We start from the raw sequence: 21089 nt of genomic DNA on the forward strand, positions 1-21089 counted from the left end.
CATCAGTACTTAACTTAACATCTGGTACAAATGTACCAGCAGGTACATTAAAGGATGTGCAAAGAGATGGGTTCAGCCTCACTGGTCACTGTCATAATAAATGAACATGCTTACTATTTATAACCACTAAGCTGCACACTGTGAGGAAGCAGTAAGCTGCCTAATGCTGCCGATGTTAGACCGTAGCTCAGTGTATCAAGAGTGCATTGTGTGGGGGAAAAAAAGTGGACATTTTGAGGCAAAAAAAATATTTACTAGCCGATAGAAAGAAATACTAACGACAAAAATTACTCAAAGTCTTAGTAGTGACACAGGAAAAGTGCTGTCCAGCATTGATAGTTTGTTTATTCAAACCTAAACAATTGTTTTACAGCATCCCAATAAAGAGAGTAACAATTTATGTATTTAATTTTCAATATCCAAACATTTTCTTATTAGTACCTTAAAGTTTGCTTTAAAAATGGATTTGTCTTCAACAAACAATCATAGTTATCAGAGAACATGGTAGTAAGCTAAATGTAATATAAATGAGGTACAGAAAGAAAAGAATATGTACATACATTTAAAAAAGCAATAGGATATTGATGAAATAAGCAATGCATTCTTGACAATTTGCTCCCACTATCACTAAAATAAATTACCTAAAGTTTTGTGTTACTGTCAAATGTTACTCATGTCTTAGTTTAGATAGTAAAAACTCACCCTTCCGACGAGAACCTCCCCTGTGCTCCATTCTGAGGAGCCCGGACAAATAGGGGGGTAAAGGGGAGAGGGTCCTATTAAGGGTCTCTGAGGAGCTCCAGCAATAGAAGTCCAAATAATTGAGACACTGTTACTGTAATGCAGTCAAGAACGCTGGCTGTGCTGGGAGATAATGTGAGGATAAGCTATTTCTGTGACAGTCTGTGCTCATGCTCGTGTGTTTGTGCATGTGTGTAAAAAAGAGGCTGTGACGACAAAGTCAGCGACATCAGCCATGCATCACAAGGCACTCTCCCTCCCACCAACAGACCTGCAAATCCAGGCATGCGTATGAGAGCACAGAGGAACAATATCTCCGCTTCCACAAGCTCAATAAGTTCTTGATCACAGCCACAATTTAGGATGCACAAGCTATCATACACACAGACACCAAGAGAAAGAGCAGGAAAAAAATAAACAAAGGAAATATTTCCCAACATCCCTAAGCTCCAAATGAAGATGCAGTTAGTCTAGCATCCACTATATACTAAAGTGCATATAGTTGCACTTAAACTTCGCAAGGGCGCTTGTTTATATTATGAATATTCATACTGATTTTGTTAGAAATATTTCAGATAAAATTATCCATTTCATATGATCAAGTTGTGAGTCATCCATTGTTACATGATAACAGTGAGGCTAATGCATCATAAACAGCACAGACAAAGGCAAATAAAGCTGTGCTTCGGTCTTTACTGTGGTCAGCATAGCACTCCGCCGTCCTGCTCTTTAATCTGTTCATCCGAGAGCATGTGAAGTGGGCACTAATCACTTAACCAGATTAAACTAATCCTGAACTTTTTATAAAACCAGAAGCAATGTCAAGGCTCTGGCATTGAGGAAGATATGGCTTTAAAGTTAGCACACACTTCCTGTTGCTGTCTTCTGGCCACTGGCTACATGTCCTTCAGAAAAATGTCCTTTCCCTACTGGAGCCATAAATTATTTTCACCAATTAAAAAAAGTAATAAGAATAAGTTATATAGCAGTGTTTGCAAAACATTTTTAGCTACACCTAACAAACTGGGACTGTCTCGGACATTTTTAAACCATATAAGGCAATGTCTTTTGAGTTCTGCAGATTTGTATCTATTTAACAGCGAGTCTGGTTGTGACCTCTAACATTTGTTGAAAAAAATCTTAATTGGGAGACTCAGTCATGCCCATTTACTTCCGGACCATGGAGACTCAGTCATGCCCATTTACTTCTGGACCACGGGTCCCCGGAAGAACAAAAACTGAATGTAAGTCAAAGTGGCTAAAATCGCTATTTTCTAATTATGCTTGTTGTGTGCCATGGATTTCACATATGAAGTCCTTGAATTTTTAAGACACATTTGATGCCAGGAACATGCTTATTTTTGAATGAGGGGAATTGGGATTTTAGGCTTTGTAAGAAAATATGTCCAGGACGCTAGGGAAGAGGAGATTATGTGGTGATGTCTGATTTGTAGTCATAATTACAAATTTTTACAGGCTGACAAATCTCAAAGTATGTGACTGGTATGGTTGAAACATGTCATTACTTTTCATTTAAATTGAAGAGCAACATATGTGTGATCTGGGGCGTAAGGCAAAGCAGATTAGAAAATAGCTTTTAACCTCATTGACCTGCATTCATTTTTACGTTCTTCTGGGGACCCATGAGCCAACTGGAAAGGGATGACATTTGAGCTCCCTCTGTGATTTTGTGTAAAATGCAAAACCTTTTTATCATGAGGTTTAGACTGTCAATCTGCTCAGTAGAATATAGATAATAAACTGACAGACTTGATCAGAAAATTATTAAGGATTATTAAATAATTACTAGCAATTATCATAAACAGTAGAAAACATCAGAAAATAAAATGAAACACTGTTATGATCCATAAGAGGTAATTGTTCTTCATTGATGATTCACTGTTACTGTTGCTTTATAAGATGCACTGGTTGTGATTAAATGTTGGAGTTGAACGCTGATGGGACTGCAGAAAAGTGGGAAGCAGCATTTTCCCATCTACTTTAAGGAGTTCAGATCAAAATGTCATATTGGCTGATGCTTTAGTGCTGCAACAACACTACAATATTCAGAAATGTAAGTGTTGAAACTGCCGAGATTAAAAACTTTCTCTTGTTGATTACAAAGAAAAATAGTCTTTGACTCTGTGTCAAATGTCAACAATCACAGTTTGTAGTTTTCATGAAAATTTTAACTGTCAATATTTTTGCTAAGTTAAAAATTAACTGATTTGGCAAAGGGTAGAATGCCTTCTTCAGGTCAGGGATGAGGTTGTGCCAACTGGAGGAGTTAAAGTATCAATGAGTCTTGTTCACAAGTGAAGGAAAGCTGGAGCGCGAGATCGACAGGTGGATTGGTGCTGCATCTGCAGTGATGTGGGAATTTTACTGGTCTGCCGTGGTGAAGAGAGAGCTGAGCCAGAAGGCGAAGCTCTCTCTTCACCAGTTGATCTACGTTCCTACCGTCACCAATGGACACAAGCTTCGTGTGGTGACCAAAAGAAAGAGATTGCGGATACAAGTGGCCGAAATTAGTTTCCTACACAAGGTGGCTGGGCTCTCCCTTAGAGAAAGGGTGAGAAGGTCGGTCATTCGAGAGGGTTCGGAGTACATCTGCTGCTCCTCCACATCAAGAGGAGCCAGTTGAGGTGACTCGAGCATCTGATAGGAAGGTCCCGCCTTTCTCACCTGTTTGGCTGGAAGGGCTCTCCTGCAATTGGCTATATCATGTAAGGACACAGTTTTCCCTCGTTGCAGGTTTTTATGTTTACAGCCAGATCTTGGAGTTTTTTTTTTTTTGAAGAAAATGTGAAGTCATCACTATAATAAACATCTTTTCTTGTTTTGCAACAAACCTGTTTCAATTTCTTTCATAAAAGAACCTAAAAACATCAAATGTGAACTTGAAATAAATCTTCTTATCTCTATTTAGCTCTATTGGGGTTATCATATTATTTAATTATATCCTATGTCTTCACTTCAATAGATTGAGGCTGTTTACAAGTTAGAGCAAATCTCATGATCAGATTAAATGTGTATCATTTAATCAAAAATTAAGGTAATGCTGATTGATTTAGACCTATTTTTCACCAGTTTTCATTATCCTAGAAAAGAAACAGACCTGATGCACACAGCTGGGCAGAATAGGGCAGTTTAATTAAATTTCATACCCAGGTAATTGTTTAATGCTTGAGAGCCAAGAGATATAAAGGAAGTTCAACAGTTTGATAAAGGCAACTAGATTATAAATTCACATTTTACCTTTTTCAGTTTTTCATGAAACATAAAATATAAAATGTTTTGCAAAACAGGACAGAATGGTTATTATTGCGCTAAGTTCACATTTTATTTACAAAACTCCCCAAAACTGCTTTTTGCTGGTGGCAGAAGGACAGTCTGCACTTAGCGAGGACAGCCAGTATGCTGCTAAATGAAACAGCCAATCGTAGTAGAGCCTTTCAAGCCAATCAGAGATGAGAAAGGTGGGATCTTCCTTGGACATCCTAGAATTCCAAATGATGCCACCTGGATGCCTCCCTGGAGAGGGTTTCCGGGCACGTCCAGTAAAGGGAGACCCAGGACACGTTTAAGGGACTATGTCTCTTACCTGGCCAGCGAATGCCTTGGGATTTCCCCGAAAGAGCTGGCCCAGTTGGCTGGGGAGAGGGAAGTCTGGGCTTCTCGACTGTTGCCCCCGCAACCCTGGTCAGGATAAGCGGAAGAAAATCGATGGATGGATGGAAAAGTGAAGAGCTTAGGTATGAGGGCTGAGAAATAAATCATTATCGAAATGTATGACTCTTATGGAGATAATTTTGCCAATAAATTTGATAGTAAAAAATATATATATATGTGTGTGTAGGTTGGCAATGTTCATGTCCCTTTAAAAACCTGTACCACCTTGGGTCATGTAAAAATGTGACTCAAGGTAACACACGTGACCACCCCATCTAGTGGACAACTTGTTTCTGCGCATACCTGTAATTATTTTATCGTTATTTAGATAAAATCCTCAATCTATTGTGATATTGATTTTAGGCCATATTGCCCAGCCTTATTAGGTATATGTCAGACAAAATTGAGTTTTGTCATTGAGTAATATTCAATATGTCAGAAATGTCTGATGTGCTTTCACAAACATTGATATAGGAAAAAGGGACATGATCAAGTATTTTTCCTGTGGACATATAGCTGTATTTAAAAATAGTCTTAGTTTCTATCCAGACTTTGAGCCCAAGTGACGACAAAACAGAACATCTGCTGCACAGAACTGACAGATGTGTCATGACAGGGCTTAAAAATGGACTCTTAAATCACAAGATGAGGATTTAGTCAATGCAAGCTTTAACATCAAATTGTTGCTGCATGTCTATAAAAACTGCAATAGTTAAGATTTTATTGTTTTTATATTTATCAGTCTGAGCATGGCAAAGACAAACCATTACATAATAATTCTTGAAGACAGTTTCACCTCACCTCAAATTTAATAAGTAATAAGGATGATCTAGGGCTGGGCGATATATTGATATTTTTAAAATATCAATATGATTTAAAATAAGAAACAAAATGGCTCAGCATTGTTTAAATTTTTATAAATATACAACCAGTGTATTTCTAGAGTTAGCAGATGCAGTTAACACTATCTTGCTCTGTCTCTACATCAGCAAGGACAGTAGTAGCTTTGGACGTAGTGTGGTTTATCCAGTAATCGGACAGTGTCAACCAGGTTACAACCAGAGAATGCTACTGTTGTGTCTTTGGACAAGACACATAACCTGCCTTACCTGCTAGTGGTAATCAGAGGGATCGGTTGCGCCAGTGTTCGGCAGGCCTCACTTCTGTCAATGCGCCCCAGGGCAGCTGTAGCTACATCATTGCTCATCCCCACCAGCATGTGAACGTGTGTGTGAATGACTGATTGTGCTGTGAAGCGCCTTGGGGGGGTTGTAGAACCCTAAGAAGGTGATGTACAAATACAGGATATTTACATGTATGCTCACATGTCTGCTCAATCAGAAACCCTCTGGGTCAATATTTATTATGCCCTAAACTTTGAATTTGGCTTTGTGGTTGTTAATTATTTAGGGACGTTCATTCGTGTTTTAGTGAGCCTTTTCAGTGATCCAGGACCGGTTTGAAGCCCACATCCTGCCTCTCCCTCATCATCAGGAAACTCCTGCCGTATAAGATGGCAGGACGACACCAACAGATACCGACAGCACTGGGCACAAAGCACCTTGGTTTAACTTCTAAAGCCTATTTATTATATGTTTCCACTTATTTGCTGTGAGATTAATACTTTGTTTATATTAATATTCAAATTTACAAATAAAAAAATCATTGATTGTACATTTAATGGCCCAAACTCAGCCTTGTAAACATTTATTGCATCCTGTAGGTAAATACATAGGATCGGCTCAAATCCTGGATGATCCAGCCTACTTTTCCTCCATTGTGGAATTAACCAAATGCATTTATTTAGAATGCAGGTGAGATTTAACTATATTTGTTAGCAAAGCAGAATGATTTTGGAAATTTCACTGCAGCACTGATTTCAACCTCATTGTACACATTACAGAGAATTTCGACAGTTACAGCTAAAAACACATTTAATAAAGATATAGGCTACGCATTGCAAACAAAACATGTAAAGTTGTAAGCATTAGATTTATAGTGATATTAAAAAACATGGGAAGAAATGTACGTTATTTTTGACTAGTCTTATCTCTCTCTCTCTCTCTCTCTGTGTGTCTCTCTCTTTCTCTCTCCATGTGTGTTTCTCTCTCTCTCTCTTCTGTCTTTAAGCTGCATTGTGTGTGATCTGCAGCTTTTCCCATTTATTTCAATGCAGCTTTATGACTCCAACAATAAGGAAAAAGGTGGGAAAACAGTTTTTTCTCCATTCTTCACCTACAATTTTAACTTTATTACAGTTTTTGGTGATTTTTGCTTCTCAATCAATCAATCAATCAAACATTATTTATACTGTATAGCACTTAATCATGCAATACATGCAACTCAAAGTGCTTAACAAATTAAAAAGGCCCCGCATACCCACATTCCCTCCCATCCCGAGAATTTTAAAAAGTCTGACAATAAAAACCACAACACTCATCCTCCGGCACACACTCAAACACCCCCCTTCCCCCCAATGGAAAAAACACGATGCGCTGAGATCAGATGAGCCAAACCAGCTAAGATAAGGATAAGGAACGCCATCAGGGAAGCCATCCTTCCCGACAGCAGCAGATCCACAGCAGAAGCCAAGGCACCGACACAGGGCGCCAGGGAGGGCGGAGACCCCCACATCCACCCAGACACACCTGGAAAGAACCCAGGCTGGCACAGCCGACTACCACCCCCAGGGCAGAGGGCACCCACAGAGAAAACACTGGAAAAAGGTTAAATTAAGATTAAAATATAAAATCATAAGAGCTAAAATGAGAATTGTAATGTAAAAAGTTATATAGATATTAATATAATGTTGATCATAAATCTATGGTTAAAACAACTGTTTAAAATAGCACGTATAAGAAAAGAATACATAAAATAAATAAATGGATAAATAACCTATTTAATTAATTAATGTATTTAAAAGGTGATAGTAATCAGTTAAAAGCTAAACTAAAAAGATGGGTCTTGAGCCTGTTTCTAAAAACATGAACATTCTCTGCGGCCCTGAGGTCCCCTGGCAGCTCGTTCCAGAGGCGAGGACCATAATACTGGAAGGACGCCTCGCCGTGAATATTCAGTTCAAAGATACTTTATTAATCCCAGAGGGAAATTAAGAGTTTTAGTACACACAATTCTGAGATCAGACATACATACATAGGCATAGACACATGACAAGAATTGGTGACTGTGGTCATTCGCAACCCAAGTAGCGCTACCTTAATAGTGATCAGAGGATTTATATGAGGACTGGGTCAGGTGGAGGAAAAAAAGGCACTTCAGAGTTACCCTCCACAGAGAGGGCAGCTTTGCTATGCAAAAAAAAATCCCTCAGACAGAAATGCAACAGACTTCAGACATTACACAATGTAGTGTGATGAATTGTCCATTTCTGATCTAAAGGCCCTGTTCTATTTGCCCAAGCAAAACCATAAGTTTCTGACACAAGCCTCATCTACAAGATATGGGCCAAGGCCACTCATGCTCTGTGCTCTTATCTAAACTGTTGCTTCCTCGGGCCGCACAAGAAAGAAGAAAGAAGATGAAGAACTCTTTCTCTTTCTCTGGTGACGCAGTGGTTAGCACCGTTGCCTCGCAACACGAAGGTCGCAGGTTCGAAACTCGGCTGCGGCCTTTCTGCGTGGAGTTGTGTGTTCTCCCCATGCATGCGTGGGTTTTCTCCGGGTACTCCGGTTTCCCCCACAGATCACAACATGCCCTATAGGTTAAAAAAAATTGTAAGTCGCTTTGGGTAAAAGCACATAAACATAAACATAAATAATAATCAAATAACTTTGTTAGTCCAAATAATCATGTAAAGCTCAATGTTCAATCAATCTGTGATGAGAATATTAATTACTTGATATTATAATCCTATGATAGTGTTATGATAAGTAGAGCTGTAGTCAATGACGTCGACGGCTCGATTCTAAAAATTCGTCGACGTCAGATCCGGTAGTCGACGCACCACGCCCACTTGTTGCATCCCCAGGAGATTGTAAATAGAGGAGGAACCTGCAAGTTTTTCCTCCTCTAGTTTGCCCTCTTCTCCGCCTTCACTAACATCTCCGCCAAATACTGAAGACCCGGAACAATGTCCGTCCGTTACTAGATTCCTTTCCTGTTTTGCCCGCCTTTGTCTCCCGGCAATGGACAACAACTTCCGGGGTCAAATGCGCTGCTTCGTCTCTACCGCAGATGTAAAAAATCACCGGGAGCGTTTCTCCCTTCATAAAGGAGCTTCTTTCAGACATTAGGAGAGCTGTTTTTGTGGTAACAGTGTCTCCTCCATGCTGGTCTGTTTGCTGGGTATTTTTGGTTTATTTAAACGTGGTAACTTGAATTTAACGTTGGTAAAGCTACTGTTAGCATTTTCGCTAACAGCTTCTTGCATTTGGATAAGCTGTTAAGTTTTGGTTTAGAATTAACCTTTTTTGTGGTGTAGATCTCCCTTTTATTACATTTAGTGTCGTGGGTTTTCGGTTTAGTTTAAAATAGGGCCCGACTGATATGCCTTTTTGGGGACCGATACCGATATAAAACTTTTAACAAAGGCCGAAAGTCGATATAATGGCCGATAAATCTCCCTCACAAAAAAGAAATAAATATAAATGTTCTTAAGATTAAACCCTTCATTCTCTGCCTTTTTGATGCCAACTTATTTCTATATTACACACCAAAGAACTGTCTCAATAACTCACTAGGGTTTCCAAGTAATGCAAATAAGATTTATTTTGCAATCTCAAAAACAACAGAACACACAAACTACTACTGAAGATGAACAGATGCTGCAGATGACATCACCGGATGGATCTTTAGTGAAGTAAGCCCACACCTTACTACGACCCTCTTTTTCCATCTGTAATAAAATAATCAGCATAAAAGTACAGTTATATATCTGTTGATACCAGGATAAAGTAAAATACATTAAATGTAGCATTTTTATACTTAAAAGTTTAAAAAAATTTCATGTAAATAAATGATATCAGACATTGTGGCTCAAAACCAATGGCTCTGTTTTTGTTCTGTTCCCCAGCTGTTAAGGTTTTCTCATTTAGTATTCAAGTCTTTTGTTTTTTCCTTCCACTGAATTTTTTACTCCGTTTGTTGTCAGGTTTTTTTCTAGTTATTCTTCTTTCCCTTTTAGGATTCTTTCTTCTTTAAAAATATTTTCATTTATAGTTCCTCCTATGTTCCCCTGCTGTACTCTGCTCCCACTCACAGCTCCTCCTCATAAGTAGTCCTCTGTCATCTCTCACTCCTCAGTGCATACGGTTCAGTTTCAGTCATACTCTACTGATTTCAGCATCCTAGCTACCTGTTTTTATTTCTGTCACCTGACTTTTGGCTAGGGCTGTCGCGGTAACCGCAAAAATGAAATATCGCGATATGAAGAAGCCCACCGCACTGCATCATGCGCCACCGCGATTACTGAACTTGGTTCAACTCAATGATGCATGTTGAGAAGGATGGCTGCACTGGTATCAAAACGAAACGTTACTTCGCTCTTTTGGGAGCACTTTGGTTTTCAGTACGTCAGCTGCTGCGCAGCCAGGGTCCTTGGCCGAGACAGAGCTGCCACCAGCGGCAAAAATAAATAAATAAATGCTCGGAGACCTGCTGAAGTCCCGGACAAGCACTGCTTCTGCAACCGTCCCGAAGAGAGTTTGAGCCGAGCTGGAGCTCACTCGCTACCTGCAGGAGGAATGCATCCACCCTAAAGAAAACCCCCGTGACACGGTGGAGCAACAACCGGGAGAGATTCCCTTTGCTTGTCAGAGTCGCACGCAGGTACGTGTGCGTTAGTGCAACGAGCGCACCATCTGAGAGGGTTTTCAGTGTTGCTGCAAATGTTGCCACCCCTCTCAGATCCTCTCTCAAACCGTAGTTAACATGCTGGTTTTCCTTGTAGGTAACAAGGACGTGACCGAGCTATAAATCACCGTCATTCGTGTGTGTGAAAGTGAAATGATAGTGCGCCCGCCCCCCGGCGCGCACGCGCGCCCGGTACATGTAATTTTTTATGCTTGATTTTAAACAACTAAACAAAATGGGGACTTGTTTCTTATTTGTTAGATGCTGCAGCCAAATTTGCATTTAAAAGTTTAACCTTCTCCTGAATTTTGTTGTTTTTAAGTTCAGTCGGACTCCGACTGTCGGACAAACAAACGTTACTGCGATTTGTGTTGTTACTGCCCTTTGATCTGCATTCAGTAAAGTGTTATTAAAGAAGGCACGGCAATTTTTAACCTTTTTTAAATGTGTAAACATTATGTTTAGATAGTACTGCAATAAAAAAGGGCTGCAATAATATCGCACACCGCAATATTAAGCCACCCTGAATCACCGCAGGGGGAATTCCTCAACCGCGACAGCCCTACTTTTGGCATTAAAACACTTTTGAGTTTTACACTTTTGTGTTTTGATCCTTTCCAAAGCCGACAGTATTAGGAAAATAAAAATAAGATACGTTAAATGACTAGTATGTGTTAATGTATAAGCCTTATGTAAAATATAAGGCTGAAAAAATACAATAGATTTATTCTATTGTAGAGAGGAATGCTTATTTTCTCGTATTACCGCCCCTACTCCTCTCCCAGAGGGGGGACTCCCTGCACAGCGTTTCATTGCTTTGTTGCTAACCCCCCCTCGCCCGTCCTCAGCTGCGACAACGGTTGTGTGCCGCTGAAGCACCGCAAAACGGGGACCGCCCTCATTCATCGCCCTTGTTATCCTATTCAATACGCCACATGGACCGCCGAAACACTGCGCGCCGGCGCTCCAGTCCGCGCCGTGCAGCGATCGTTTCGGCAACTGCACTATTTTTTTTGCGAGCCGCGGGTGAACCGCGTGAGTTTGAAAAGACTGCTGAAGAGCGGAGGAAATTGTCTGAGAACATTCCAGAATGTCTACCAGAAAAAGGCCAGCAGAAAAAGGGGAAGCAGCGTGAGCTCTGCATAGAGCGTAATGCTGCGGCAGTTTTATTTTATTTTTTCAGGTTAACTTTTCAATACGAGGCCACGAAGCACAAAATAAACTTAGGAAGCATGTTGAGGGGAAACATACGTTTGTCATTGCTTATTTTACCATTCAACTTACCACTGACACAACAAATATGCTTAAAACTGAAGACTTACCTCCTACTTCCTCATCACCTTCGTCTCTGCTTGACTGAATTGCTTCTGCTGCTCCGCTGCATGTGTGCTGTGACGGTGGCTCCACCCCCCGAGGAGTGGAGCCACACAACATGAGTTCATAAAGCTGGCGCCATCTGCTGGATAGGTAGCGCAATATCGGCCATCTTTTTGGCAGATAGCCGATAGTGTTAATGACCCCTATATCGGCCGATAATATCGGCCGGCCGATATATCGGTCAGGCCCTAGTTTAAAATATCACCTTGAGTTTGGTTTAACCACCCAATTTAGAGTTTGGACCTTTGGAGATCCATATTTTGGTCCAGGACCCTGTAATCTTTGCCCAGTGGGACATCCCTAGTTATTTGTACTTTTGTTTTAATTCCCCACAGGCAGAATTAGTTTTATTATTCCCAACCTGTGGATGTAAAGATTTATAATTTTTTGTTGTTGTAAATAAACATGAACCTCATTTTAACTTTTGAATCCCACGTTATTGTCCCTTCCTTTTTGCACACGAGCCAAACTCCCCAGGAAGAGTCGTACCACCACTCGCCTCACGCTCATAAGTGACCAAAACAAAGCAGCATGGAGACACTCCGTCTCCAACCACCTCTCAGGCAGCAGCCTGCACTCCCAAGTTCTACACGTCACCAGAACATAAACCAACACAATAAAAGCAGTGTTACACAAAATGGAAGGCCTGTAGTGTTTATTCTCTTACAGTACCAATTTATCATTTTTTTTAGGAATTTATTTGAGATTTTCTTGTTTTTATTAATTGTGCAATAAGAAAATAATCGCCAGAATAATCGTCTAAATAGTCATTAGAATAGTCGACTATTCGATAAAATAATTGTCAGAATAAGCGATGTAAAAATAATCGTTCATCCCCAGCCCTAATGATAAGTAATATAACTTTAAACTAGACACTAGATTGATCACACGTAATGTTAAAATCACATGACACATTCCTTTTTCTGATCCAATAAGAACCTGCCAGATCTGACGAGAGGCGTAGTTTTGTTGGTGTTTGGTAAATCCTCTTTTGTTGTCAAAGTCTGATTCTCCAGTAAATCAAAACATCCAAATTATAAACCTATGCCCCACATCATCTTAGCTTGAGTTCCAAGCGTTCTAGAGAAGTTATCGGAGTGGCCAATCCGTAACTTTCCTCTTAAAGCAAAAAGAACCTAACGACAAGCTGGATTAAATCTGTTGCATGTTCCACCTTCTGCAACGGCTCCTTCAGAATAAAAGCTGAACCATCACGACCCCTTCAGGGTCTCGCTAGATGACAATAAAACTGTCGTGACCTGGGAGTATCTCAAGACGGGACTGGTCGGCAACTGCGGCTTTGCTACAGGTTTCGGTTCCAGACAAGGTCCAAGAGGGACCTCAACACCTCTTGATCTAAACGGGGACTTCCGCTGGGTACGTAGACCGACAGATGGCATCTCAATGTGTGTTATAATCTCCAACCAAAGCTTAGAGCAAAACACCATTTCACTCCCATCAGAACTAATAGTCTCTCCGGATTTGCAAATCTGCAAATTTCTCCTGTAATAAGCTCATTTTCATTCATCCAGTTCAGCAAGTGTTTTCTATTCAGCTTCCATTAATTTGATCACAAATTAAAGGATCAGTGCCATTGTCGCGAGCACGTCCTATTTGTCGGTTCCTTTAAAACCTGGTTCCGTTAGAACTTAATAAGAATAAGACTACGCTGCGTTCTCAGGGTTCGTGGGGATGTCGGTGAGTTCTATTGTACTAGACCCTGGTTTGGACTTCCTCAATTAGAATCAGTTCCCTATTTTAAGAAGAAATGATATGCCATACTCGTTTCTTTGTGAGAGCACACTTCCTTTTAATTAATCCCGTTATCTAGTGGTTTAGATACTAGGGCGAAGTCCAGCGGGAGGCCATCCGTCGCTGGCAATTCTTTGGGTTATTAGAATTAATTTGCGCCTCTGTCAGCTTTTGTGGGAGTTGGTAACTAGAAAATTATTCTTGTTAGCTGATCAGGCTAACATAGATTTATCAATTTATCTAATTAATCCAACCTTCCCAGCGCTGGCGGAGACTTTTTCAAACTTGCAAACAGAGCCTAAGTTAACCTACTAATGTTTTGGCTTTATCATCCTTAAGACATCTCGTTACTCGCGGGAGAGGAGAAGACAAGGTTCTTTATCTTAAGGTTTCTTTTTATTAATCTGTCACAAACCGTAAAGCAAATACTGATAACTCAGGAACCTGTAATTAATGTGCTTACCTCTCCTTAAGATAGGTCAGGGCTCCCACTTGTCCCTTCAAAGACGACCTTTAAAGAATCAGGAATGTGGATTATTTTTCAAAAAGTTTATTACAAGATTAAAAAGTACAAAAATGAGTAGATATAAAACTGACCACTTCCCCCAAGGAGAAATTAGCCCTAATGATTAATTGAGAATAATTAGTTGGCTTACACCAACTTTGTCTTCAAGCTACTGATCCTCCGTCCAGAGGACGGAGGATGACCTCCTCTATCCCAAATCTGCTCTGTCTCTTCTGTCGTCTGCCCCAACTGTTGTTTCAGCTCTGCTTCTTGCTGCTCTTTTTATACCCTTCTTGGGAACATTCTAGACAAGGTAAAAAGTCTTCTAGTTACACATATATCATATTACATGACAGTAAGATCACACTTTTTAGCTCAACACAAGACATTTGTTATCATTTTTGCTACATGCAGGATCCTTCATGAAGATTCTTCAGCTTAACACAGGTCATCAGGCATCATCTTTGCAGCAGATCCTCAGTCTCCTCCGAAGTCCAGCATTCTTCATGAAGGCTTTCCGTTCTGATGAGCTCTTTTCACTCTGTTTCTTTCAGTCCCATCTCTCCTGCCAGAGGTTGGGTCAGACGCTTCCTGACCTTTTGCCCAGTTTGGATGCTTGTTGTGCAGTTGGGCTCCTGTCTTCTGGCTGATTTAACTCGCATAAGCAAGTTCGGTGTGTTTCAGTGTGGGTCCAATCTTATCTCTGTGGCCCACCTTTTGACCCCGTTTCTTGACACTGTCTTTGGCATGTGGGGACTGGCAACATCATCAGTACAATGGCTTCAGACCAAAATGACCATTTGGCTTCTCTCATTTTCCAGATGAAAAATGGAATGCAAATGCAAAATCAAATTCAAATTCAAATGCAGATTACCCAAATGCAAATGCAATTTTTCCAGATGAAAAATGAAACGCAAACCCAAATGCAGATGCAGCTTTCTGAAATGAAACATATGCAGATGCAGCTTTTCAATCTGCAACAGGAAGTCAAAAAGGTCCAAGGTTTGGAAATGCCTCTCTGTGTGGGAGGGGTTTTAACCCTGTGCTCTGCTGATTTGCCTCCAGACCGGACGGAAGTGCTGCAACCAGATGTACAGAATGGCTCTGACCGACAGGAAACACAGTCTTTTGCTCCATCCACACTGATGATAAGTTCAACCTCCACAGGCAGTGGCCTGGCGCCCCCTGGTGTCGAGCCTGACGAACTACTGTTGGGACCTCTCCTGCTTTGTGGGAGGGGTGGTAAGCCCACGGTATCTGTGATATTGCAAAAGGCCATCCTTGCGACGCGCTTCTGCATACTGGTTCAGATTTCACAATCATGAGCAAGTCTCTTTCCGACTGCGTCTGCCTGGATGTAGGTGGAGGCGTACGACCTCCAGAACTGATCCCTTGTGCAATAACTGTCCATGTCTTCTCTCCGTCTACAGTGGTCTTGTCTTCCAAGTCTCTACTCCAATTCACGATCGGTCCTCTGACTTTGACACACCCCGTGTACATCTGTGAGAGCGGTACCATGCCTTTGCTCATTGGCGTCGATCTTTTGAAGCGCTTTGAAGCTTTTATTGATCTTGGAAAAGGGGAACTGAGGGCAGGTGTTAGAAAACTCCTGCTGTTCATTCCGCCTGCTGACCCCAACTCTCACTGATTTGCGGTTGGTGACCCTGAGCATGGGGAAACTGCATGCTCATTGACGAGCTCAGTCTCCATCAGAGATCCCCTCTGATGTTTTCTCTCAAATTGAACAAGTCGTGGACCAAGCAGATGCCCCTACCAACGAGGTCGAGCGAGACAAGCTACGAGAACTTTTGTTAAAATACAAAGACTCTTACTCGACTCCTTGGACTGTGGTCTAACCACTATCCATGAAGTCAGGATTCCTACACTGCCACACGCTGCGCCGACTTTTGTGCATCAGTACAAGATTCCCCTGGCGTCCCACGGACCAGTCCAGGAAATCAATGAAAGCCTCTTGGCGAAAGAGATCATCCGACCCTGTAACAGCACCTACTCGGCTCGCTTGTGGCCAGTAAAGAAACCTAATAGTAAAGAAACCTAATGGGGAGTGGCAACTGACCATTGACTAGAGACAACTCAACAAACACATTCCCTTGTCTAGGTGGCCGATGGCCCGCTTGGAACAAGAACTCCCAAAAGTGAAAGACGCTAAGTACTTCTCCACCCTTGACATTGCGTCTGGAATCTGGACAATTCCTTTCCATAAATCTGACCAATACAAACAAGCCGTCTCCTTTGCCAACCAACAGTACACCTTCACTTGATGTCCTTTTGGTTATTCCAACTCACAAGCTGAGTTAAACATCTTCATAGACAAAGCCTGCCCTGATGCTCGAGAGCGAGGTACCCTCATCTATGTTGACGACATTCTTGTTCGTAAGCGTACTTTGGATGACCACCTGTCCGAGCTGGACCATGTCATGGGACAGCTCGCAGCTGCTGGTGCAAAGATTTCTCTCGCCAAAGGTCAGTGGTGCAGGTCACAGGTTCAGTTTGTTGGCCTCCTTGTGGGACCACAGGGAGTGCAGCCTCAACTTGGCAGAATTCAAGAAGTGGCCACCATCAAACCTCCTACGAATGTCTCTGAACTTTGGAGTTTTCTAGTGGTGTGCAACTACTCGCGCCAGTTCGTACAACACTACGCTGAGATAGCGAGACCTCTGACTAACCTACTGAAGAAGGGTGTGCCTTTCGAGTGGACTGAGCAGCAGCAACAGGCCATGGATGATCTGAAGGCCGCGTTATGCTCAGCTCCGTGCTTGGCGCTCCCCGATTGAGACAAGGAGTTCCACCTTGAGGTCGGTTTTTCATCTCACTATTTGAGTTCCGGTCTCTATCAAATACATGACTGCGACAGGCGTGTCGTAGCCTATGCTAACAAGCTCTTGTCCGGTCCAGAGTTAAAGTACTCTGGCTGTGAAAAAGCTTTGCTTTCCACCATGTGGGCAGTTGAACACTTTTCTAGCTGCTTTGGAGGACAGAAAATCATCATTGAAACTCAGCATCAGTGACCTACCTTAACAGTCAGCGCATCAGAGATGGTGTGGTGACCAACGCGTGAATTGCGTCATGGCTGCTGGCTCTGCAAAGCTTCGACATTGAAGTACGCTACGCCCAGAACCGCTGTAGCCCACTTGGCATGGGTTTGGCTGCGTGCCAACACTGCTCGGACGACGCCGTCACGACTCGGACTACATGCGCCTCGGTTTCATTTGTCATCTACCTTCTTGGAAAAGTAACGGGTTCCTGACCTCAAACCGGAAGCCCGTTAAACATCAGGACCTCTCCATGGCTTGTGACTCCCTAGCGACGTCACATGAGATGCACATCTATTGGCGTAAAGTCAAAAGACATTCTCGTGCACCCGGAACTGACAAGGATCTGAACGACCTTGCAGACTCTCTTGCCAAACAACACCCCATGGGCCTTCAATCCCTTGTGGCTCCCTGAGGATGTGTCTTCTCTGTCTGACCCACCCCGTGTGTGTGTCGTGACTCGAGCTCAGGCCGCTAACGCGTCCACATCCAAACCATCTGAGGGTGTTCTGTCCGTTCAACCTGTCTTTTCTGGTAAAGATCTTGTCAGTCTTCAAGCCCAGGACCCTGCTATAAGCAGGATGATCTTGTACCTTTCTGATCCTACAACTCATCTGCCTTCTTCCATCGAGCTTGACTCCGTTCCTGAGCTCCGTGCTCTCTTTTGTGCTCGTGTCATGCTGAGAAAGGTTGAAGGGTTGCTGATGCACGCCTCCAAGCCTCCTTTGCCGCCTGTCCTCATGGCGCCACAGTCACTAAGGGGGGGCATGATCACACAAGCTCATGACTCTCCCTCCGCCGGACACAAAGGTGTCAAGGCCATGTTCGGTACCCTGAGCCAGGTTGCTTATTGGCCGGGGATGCGTCACGACATCTCAGACTACGTCCAGCGTTGTTTGGTTTGTTGTCAGTTTCAGCCGTCCAACCCCGCACACAGAGCTCCCCTACAGAGAAAGGGACCGTCCACACCGTGGTCGGACTTGCAATTCGATTGGGTAGGGCCTCTGACCAGGTCCAGCAGGGGTAATAAATACATCTTGACCGTGACCTGTGCATTCACCAAGTGGGTTGAATGTAGAGCTGAAACGATTCCTCGAGTACCTCGAATAATTCGAGTACAAAAAATCCTCGAGTCAAATTCTCTGCCTCGAGGATTCGTTTAATTCATATTTAATTAATTCATGGCTTTGCAAACGCACGGGGTCATGTTTCACACGGACCGAAATAAGTGACGCACATGTCCACTGGACTGAATGCACACGCGAGTAGCGAATGTAACTTAACTTTCTCTTAAGCCATGGCGGACAACTTGAACCCCGGTGGAGTGCGAAAAAGACAGAAAATGTCAAAGGTGTGGGATCCTTTTTCACGTCGTAAGGTGGAAAACGTAGTCCAGTATAAATACTGTAAAATGGATTTAGCCTACCACAACACCACATCCTCCAAGCTGCAGCACCTGTAAATGTCACTTTTGCAAGCGGACTCGGAGCCTCTACAAGATAACGCAGTTTAGCCTTTATTTCTATATATTCTGCGGACACTGTGCGACTTATTCGTTTGTAGCACTCAGTTTCAGCTCACACCATACATCTGGTAGCAACACGTCGGACTTAAAATGTGCTAAAAATAGCAGTTTTTACACAATATGTCGGACTTTTTATTGTGTTGTTATTGATATTTGTTGTCCCTAGGGATCGCTGCAGGAGGACACGGGTATTTATGAGTGTCGGAGGAAAACGAAAGAAAGTAAATAAATGTTTTGTGATCGGTATAATTTGACAAAACCACAGCAAACATGCTTTCTCGACAATCCTTGTTATTGTGTGAGAAAAAAAGTGTAGAAATTAAAACGGACGTGTGTTAATAGGGAAACAGCCGGCGAGCTGTTTGCGCATGCGCCGTGAGCAGTTCTGGTTCTGTTTGGGCCACAGCCGCTCACAGCGCTACTTCAACAGTTATCCTCCTAGTTTTTGTCTGGCTTGCAGGCTAGCAGATTCTCGCACGAGGGGAAAATCGGCTCAGGTTTTTACTTATTTTTTGCACAGGCATTTGTTTACTGTGAAGTAAAGTTGAAGTGCTGAAGTTTTGCAAACTTAATTTTGAATAAAACTTGAAGAATAACTGGCAATTGCTTGCTCATTTTAAGAGGTCTTTCATATTTTATAACATGCTATTTTATATAATGGTTTACAAACACAAAAGGGTAATTTATTAGAGTACTCGATTAATCGAAAAAAGATTCGATAGAGTACTTGATTACAAAAATATTCGATAGCTGCAGCCCTAGTTGAATGTCTACCAGCACCTAATGACACAGCACAAACAACAGCTATTCTCTTGATGAATCACGTCTTTGCCCGGTTCGGTCTTCCCACTCGGGTTGACTCAGATAGGTGAACTCACTTCACCTCTGAAGTGATTGAACATCTTTGGCGACTGTTGGGTGTGAAGGCCAATTTCCACATTAGCCATCGTGCCCAGTCTTCTGGCCAAGTCGAAAGGATGAACCGGACGGTTATCAGCATGTTGAGTAAGTATGTGTCCTCTAATCACCGTGACTGGGATGTGAAGCTTCCGTTTATCCTCATGGCCATACGGGCCACCCCTCAGGAGTCTACAGGTGTCACCCCGTTTGAAATGACGATGGGTAGACAGATGACCCTGCCGCTTCACCTGCTGTACAGCCAGTTCAGTCTGAGCCCGACCCGGCTTACACGAGCGAACAATATTTGCAGGACCTGAAGAACCATCTGTCTGCAGCATTTTCATTTGCACATACAAATCTGGACAAATCAGCTGAGTGAAGTAAGGCTTATTATGATCAGAAGGCCTCACATTCTGAACCCAACATAGGTGATGAGGCTTGGTTCTACATCGTCAGTCCTAAAACCGGTAACGCAAAGAACATCTCTGGTAAGCTGGCTATGAAACTTTTGCCGAAGTGGTCAGGCCCATACCTGATAACTGCTAAGCTCTCTCCAGTCGTGTATCAGATCAACCCAAACAAACAAGGAGCCATGCTCCATATCCCACAGGAAGTCAGCCATTGTGTTCCAATTATGCCACTTTGTGTTTTTTGGACGTGTCAAAGTTACTCTAACTGCCCCTAGCTCTTTTCACCTATTACCTTAGGATGAAGAGACGGCATCCATCCTTTTTGGATGGAGCAGCTCTTCTTTCTAGGAACTTGGCCAATTTGATTAGTCCTCCATGACAACCCAGGGTCCAGACCAGGAAGCAAAGATGTCGTTTTACACACCGCTCTGCAGGTTCTGTACTGGTACCCACCCACTACCCCATTGAGGCAGTGTCCTGCCCACGGCAAAAATCACATAGATTAAAAATCAGGTGTAATAAAGCAAATCATGGAAATCTCATAAATATTAGAACAAATTCAACTGAGCAGAAAACTAGATAAACTAAATGTGGGTTATTGAACATAGGTCTATTTTTTCTAAGACTTTGTTAGTTAATAACTTGATTTGTGATCAACAGATTTCTTTGCTCTCTCTCACAGAATTCTGGCTGCAGCAAGAGGACTATGTTAGTTTAAATGAGCCAACTCCTTCTAATAATTTAAATCATCATATTGCTCGAAGTTCAGGGCGAGGAGTAGCAACCATTTTTCATTCAGACCTATTAATCAATCCCTTACCAATTAATAGTTACGGTTCTTTTGAACAGCTTATTCTTAGTTTTCCTAATCCAGATTGCAAAACTGTAAAACCACTCGTTTGTAGTTTTGTGTCGTCCACCAGGCACTTATTCTGAGTTTTTGGATCAGATCTCAGATTTTTTTAACTGATTTGGTGCTAAATACTGATAAGGTCATTGTAGTGGGGGATTGTAACATTCATGTGGACATTGAAAATTATAGTCTTAATGTAGACTTTAGTAATATCTTGATTCAATTGGTTTAACCCAAAGAATACAGAGCTCCACCCACTCCTGCCATCATGCATTAAACCTTGTGCTGACTTATGGCATAGAGTGTGAGGAAATAACGATATTTCCACATAATCCAGTCCTCTCTGACCACTTTCTGATAATCTTTGACTTATTTACACCCGAGTTCTCGAGATATAAAAGTAAATTTCATTATATTCGGTATCTATCTGACAACGCTGTTGCATCTTTTAAATCAACTGTTCTATCTTTACTATCTTCAGCATCTCAGA

At 42.1% G+C, this 21089-nt stretch overlaps 1 protein-coding gene across 4 annotated transcripts in view; it reads right to left on the bottom strand.

Moving 5' to 3' along the window:
• Positions 1-21089, bottom strand: part of slc12a7b (solute carrier family 12 member 7b) — a 192529-nt gene that overhangs the window by 137254 nt on the left and 34186 nt on the right. The window contains exon 1 of one of the 4 annotated variants that reach the window (XM_054751260.2): positions 703-2072. The exons of the other annotated variants lie outside the window; for them this stretch is intronic. Within the exon in view, the coding sequence (XP_054607235.2) occupies positions 703-733 (31 nt within the window). The 5' untranslated portion in view covers positions 734-2072. Of the gene's footprint in view, positions 1-702; positions 2073-21089 lie in introns of those variants that run through there. 4 annotated transcript variants of the gene reach the window in all.

This window comes from Nothobranchius furzeri, chromosome 7 (genome assembly GCF_043380555.1).
Source record: "Nothobranchius furzeri strain GRZ-AD chromosome 7, NfurGRZ-RIMD1, whole genome shotgun sequence".
In the NCBI taxonomy this organism is placed as follows: Eukaryota; Metazoa; Chordata; class Actinopteri; order Cyprinodontiformes; family Nothobranchiidae; genus Nothobranchius; species Nothobranchius furzeri.